At 36.5% G+C, this 6,000-nt stretch overlaps 1 protein-coding gene across 1 annotated transcript in view; it reads left to right on the plus strand.

The window, feature by feature from the left end:
• Positions 1 to 5,726, plus strand: part of ZBTB10 (zinc finger and BTB domain containing 10) — a 28,464-nt gene extending 22,738 nt beyond the window's left edge. Inside the window, exons 4-5 of the mRNA XM_051611727.1 lie at positions 933 to 1,108; positions 3,059 to 5,726. Coding sequence (XP_051467687.1) covers positions 933 to 1,108; positions 3,059 to 3,364 — 482 coding nt within the window. The 3' untranslated portion in view covers positions 3,365 to 5,726. The remainder of the gene's footprint in view (positions 1 to 932; positions 1,109 to 3,058) is intronic.
• Positions 5,727 to 6,000: the final 274 nt, after the last annotated feature.

Consider the following 6,000-nt stretch of genomic DNA (forward strand, 5'->3'; position numbering starts at 1 on the left):
TATGCAACCTTATGTTGACATGCAGCTTTCTCTGATAGACTTTTGAATATTAGTGAAGTTTAGCTCCAAGGTTATGATGGATTTTGAAGCTGGCATCTTAGAGGTGTGCAGGCAGAGTTACTTTTGCTTTCTTCCTGCCAGCAATCTGTTTCATGCAGTAATAGCCAGCTGTAGTAAACCTCTTTTGTACATAGCCTTTGAACAAGCTATGTTATCCTTGGTCCAAGGATATGTAAAGTTTTCTTCCATCATAAGGAAGAAGTGGGATATTCCTACTTCCAGGCTTTTTTCCTGCTTTATCTATTTTTTCTACTGTTGGACCAAAACAGAACTTGAGTAGAGAACAGTTAAGTTCTGAACCGATAACTTTCCTTCTTAGCTATTTCAGAATTATGCCACCTCTTACTATCCTACTCCTTTTGTCAATATTCGTTCTTGTTTAGTTAAACTTCCTTTTTTTTATTTATTTGTAGAACTTGTCAGGCAGTTCCTGCACACAATTTTAAATAAAATACTGGGAGAGAAGATTGTAAATGCATACCACAGAGCTAGAGGCTTCTATTCTGGAATAGTCTGTTTTCTAGTATAAGTGACATCTAGAAAATGGAATCCTGCTAACTTGTAGCTAACTTATCCTGATTCATGAACTAAGACTTCAAATAATTGATTTGTACTTCTGTAGTAAAAATTCCTTTGTTACAAGTAGGTATTTTTCAAGCAAGATCTTACCTGCATAACATACCAGTATTTGTAGGTTTTGCAAGCAGGCATTGTCCTGATTTGCCTGATGAAAATCAACTTGAGTGCCTTATTGTTGTTGCACCAGTTTATTTTTGTGCACCAAGCAGAATATATTGAAATAGGTTGGTGTTTTGGTTTTGTTCGTTTGTTTGTTTCATCGTATTTTCTCCTGATGGCTTATTTTCTTGTAGGCGATTCTTCTGCTTTAATCATGAACAAGCTGAAGTGTCCACACTGTAATTATGTAGCCAAATACAGAAGAACACTAAAGAGACACTTGCTCATTCACACAGGCGTGAGATCTTTCAGTTGTGACATTTGTGGGAAGCTGTTTACTCGAAGAGAGCATGTAAAGAGACATTCCTTGGTAGGTAACCGTAAGTGTGTGTGTGAATATGTATGCACATATGCTAGTGGGTTTTTATGCTTTTTTTCAGATGTTTTGGTAATTGGAAAAAACACTGATAATTTCAAGATTATTTTAAGTGATGTGATAAAGAGGTGCAGTATATGTAAATATTCTGTAGATAATTAAAGGGTATTTTGGCTTAGTGTTAATGCAATGGAATAGCACATCTGTTTGTTCTATAATGCTGCATCACCATTTTTTCTGATGTCACCCTGTTAATCAGCAATGGCACAATGTCTGGGAGTAGTTCTGAAATATTTCACAACTAGGGAAAGTTGTAGTATAGTATCTGCTTTAAGATTTAGGAAAGAATGACAGATATCCAAGATGGAGAAAGTAAGTGTCCTTCTGACTTAAGTTATACCAATACCATAATCAGCAGTTGAGCTTCCCCTGCCCTGTGCATGTTGCGTAACTCAGGATTTGTCTTGAGTACTGTTTATCTGAGGATCCAGAGAGAGTATTATCTGTCTTGAGTATTTTTGCAGGTACTTTGTATTTAGTCTGTAGGGAAATTGAGACTTCCTTATGTTTACTGTATAAAATCAAAGGTGTGTTTTAGGGGAGTAATAAAAGAAAGAACATAAGTAGTGGTGAGAAGGTAGTAACATTTCTCCAAGCTGTGATTTTCAAAAACTCATTTTGCAGCATGTTTTGCAGATATTCAGAATAGGTTAGTACAGGGAATGGAGTAAATTGCACTTCTCCAAACCAGTGGACCACCTTGCTCCCTCATGCATACTCACAGTTGTCTTTTTGTTCCTCGGGGAGTAGAAAAAGTGGTTATGAGATTCCAAGTTTTAATGTGGACGCAAGAAAAAAAGCTCTTGGTGTAAGTTTTCATAACTTTCTTTTCTAGCTTGTTCTATCAGGAAATGGACTTCCCATTAGCCAGACATATTATTAAAAAGAACTAATAACCTGGGTCATATCAGGATATAATTCTCAAAGATATTTATAAGACCATTGTAGTAATTTTAAGTATTCTTTAAACTGGTCTACAGGTAGTAAAAGTATATGTTAGTAGCTCCTATGTAGATTTTAGAGCCAGCATCTTTCTTACATTCCACTGGACTTATCTTACATACACATCTTTCCACCCTGCTACTGCTGCCTTTCTTCCATACCACCTGGTGAGGGCTTAGATGCCTGGAGGGACAGGAGTACCTATGATGTTGCTGAGTCTGAAGGACATCTTGTTCTATATTGTATAGGTGACTGCAGTGGCAGAGGTGGTGGTGGCATGGGGAACCTCTGTGACTGTGCAGAGGAGGTTAGATCTTTACCACCTTATTGGTGGTGGTACTGTGTAACATGTCCCAGCAGCTGCTCTACTTCTTCCTCTGTGGCTCACCAGAAAAGATAGCAGCAGTGGGCAGTCTACCAGGAAGAATAGAGTGGCACATCAGGTTTCAGCCCTGCAGCATCTGAGCAGGTCTTGTAGCTGAAGATTTACCCCCACCCCAGGAAAGGAGATAAAGTCAGACAGGGTGTAAATAGCTATAGAGTGAGCTCAGCCCAGCTCTGTGCTTTAACCGGAGTATATTCTCCCTGATGGATCTTTTTTCCTTTTTTTTTTTTTTTTTTTTCCCCCCCTCCATTTAACAAACCCCATAAACATCTGCTTTCTGTGAAGTACTGTAATAAGTCTAGAGGCTGGGGAAAAAACACTCACCCACTTACAGAACAGGCAACTACTCTGGTACCTGCTGAACAGTAAGCAGGTAGTTTCATTATGGGCAATATCTTATGCAGTCAAAATTCATCTCTAGTAGTACTTCTCTTTCTCTGAACAGTGTTTTGGAAGTGTTCAAAAATTATTTTTTGTACTAGCAATTATAATAGTCTTTTAGTACTGTATGCAAATGCGGTCTGATCTTTTCAGCTGTTAATATTTCTTTTCCATAGGTGCATAAAAAGGATAAAAAGTATAAATGTATGGTGTGTAAGAAGATTTTCATGCTAGCAGCCAGCGTTGGAATAAGACATGGATCACGACGCTATGGAGTTTGTGTAGACTGTGCAGATAAATCTCAGCCTGGAGGGCAAGAGGGAGCAGACCAGGTGCAGGACACAGATTTCCCTAGGGATGAAGAATACGAGGAGAATGAAGTGGGAGAAGGTGATGAGGAGCTTGGTGACGATGTAGAAGAACAGAATGACCAGTCTCGATGGGATGAATCTGGGGAAGTTTGTATGCCTTTAGATGACTGAAGAGCATAGACTTCAGGGTGCCACAAGTGGACACTGCACAGATTGACTCTTGGAGTTTTTGGACTGAAGGCTTGAGAAATATGGTACAGGCTGGATGGTAGTTACGTTGCTGTGAAAAGTGTAGGGTCAAAGCCTTATAGCAAAAAAGGATTATTAATTTTTTATTATATTTGCACAGGACTGTACAGCATACAACCATTTGGTTGAATTATACAGAGTCCTCACATCTACAGTCAGTTATCAAAAGAAAAATGTATTTTTTATTATTTATAGGATATAGCTACTTGGGTCCTATTCAGACATAGTAGTAACTGTACTTATGTTACACATTCATGTATCTGTTAACATGAATGAAGAAGATTGAAACTTAGTATGGAAATACAAAGAGAGCTTTCCCAAATCCACTTGTATTTTGTCAGTGAACCAGTGAAGCTAATTTGGGCCAATGGTTCTTATTTCCACAAGCATGTCTTTGCCAAGGAAATCTTACCTTTCCCGTACTCTGATAGGTGAAAGCCAATCATTTAAATATGCATCACAGATAATGACAACACCATATTGAAATGTGATTTTAAAACTTCTGGCTCTGTGCTGGCAGGTGGAATAAGTGATAAGCTCTGGAGAAGTTAATAATGGCATTAATTTAGTGTCTGTTTCTTCACAGTTTTGAATTCTCAATACGGTTGTTATTGATTCATTAGTTCCAAAATGATCTTGCTGAAGAAATGACCAATAATGAAAACAACAGACTGATCACTTAGTCAAAAGAGATAGTCACGCTAAAAAGTATCTGATGTTTCCTTCCTCCTTTAAGGCCCCTCTCCTCTCAAACATTTTTACTTCCCTGGTGCATACCTCAGTCCCACAGAATAAAAATACAAGGAATGGAGAAAGTGTCATATGAGGTTTTGGCTAGTTAATGTGATGTGAATTGGACACTAGGCTGTTGCGCCCATCGTTCGTCATTAAAATGAACACAGACTATTTTGTATTCTTTTGTACTTAATGGCTTGTTTCTAGTGTTTATTACAAACCAATTACATTTGTCTTGTTGACTTAATTTGCTGGATTATTTTTTTTTTTAAAGAAAAAGTCCAAAGCAAAATAATGCTCTTTGAGTTGTCTACTTTTCAGGATTATATGCTCCCTGCACTCTCTATTTAAAATTTTCTAGGAGGCATTGAAACTTGAATTCTTGTAGCCATGTGGATTTTTTCCTAAGCTTGTAATATTGTACCAATGATTTCAGGCCTCTTGCATAGGGAGGGGAGGGCATTACACCTTCATCTTAAACTCTGCTGTGTTGTCTAGCCTAAGACAGATGAATTCAGGCAATTATTGGAACAATACATCTAATGTACTATTATGTCTCAAGTAAATATGCAGAGCATTTATCATGACACATAGCTAGGCCAGTGTGACAGTACTGTATAAAAAAACAAGTGGGGGTCACCATATTTTTCAGCTTTGTTTAATTTTAAAATGAGTATATTTTTTCCTATTTTATATCAGGTAACTAAATTATGCTAGTTGTGTGGGTAACTTTAAACTATGCTTTGACGAACAGAATCTTAATGGTGCTCCATCTGATCAAAGTTGGTATGTATTTAAAGAGACAAGCTTTACTGTTGTCCTTTACATCAGTAGAACAGTAACATAATGTTAAGACATTGTTTTTGCTGTTGGAAGCTGAGAAAAGTTTGAACTACAGTTATATGGGAATTAAAATGCTTTTTTTATCATCCACTTGTTTCATTGGTAGTTTCCACATCATTGTAAACCTGACAGACTTAGTTTTTTTGGGGCGGGTGGGGAGGGTGGGGCGCCTTTTTTTTATTTTATTTTACGCTGAAGAATACATCTTATTGTTCTAGACTGAAATGAGTAATGTGTAATTCTGGTGGGGTCCAAAGTAGAAATTAGTTGGGCAAAGATGATATGAATGAAAAAGTATTTTAAACGTTAAAGTAATGTTCTGCTTTGTGAATATGTAAGTATAGCATAAAGTTCTCCATCCCATTTATCCCCTTTAAAACCATAGTTTACAATTGGTAGATCTGTCTATATATATAAATATATATATATCTGAAATTCACCTAAATCTGCTTTATTAGAATACTGCTCACTTAATGCTTAGAAACTGGACCTGGCTCCACATTTTTAATGTATTTTTCTTTTATTTTATTTTTTTGTTTGTTTGTTTTTTTGTTGTTGTTTTTTTTCTCAAATTATGAACTTACTCTTTTGGAACTGAATCTTCTTTTACTACTTAAATCATTTATGTATATCTGGTAAATTATGACCAAATTTGTTGTTAGACTGCATACAGTAAATTGAAATATACACTTGGTACACTACAGAATTGTTGTGCTTTTGTTCTGATTTTATTTGGAAAAGCAGGCTTTAATAGAAATTAGTGTTATTTATAAATACTCAGTTATTACTCACTGGCCTTAGTATTCATTTGCATTGTGACAATCATCACTTCCTTGGCAATATTGAACTGCTTGCTTTTAGAAGTTGCATGTAATTGCCCTTGGGAGCATTGGAGGAAGAAGATGACTGCTGAAAGGTGATACTAGCTCTTTAGTAAAAGTTGTGAAATAGTTTAATGGAGATCCACTGTTCCTGTGTTG

Source organism: Apus apus, chromosome 2 (assembly GCF_020740795.1).
Source record: "Apus apus isolate bApuApu2 chromosome 2, bApuApu2.pri.cur, whole genome shotgun sequence".
Lineage (NCBI taxonomy): Eukaryota > Metazoa > Chordata > Aves > Apodiformes > Apodidae > Apus > Apus apus.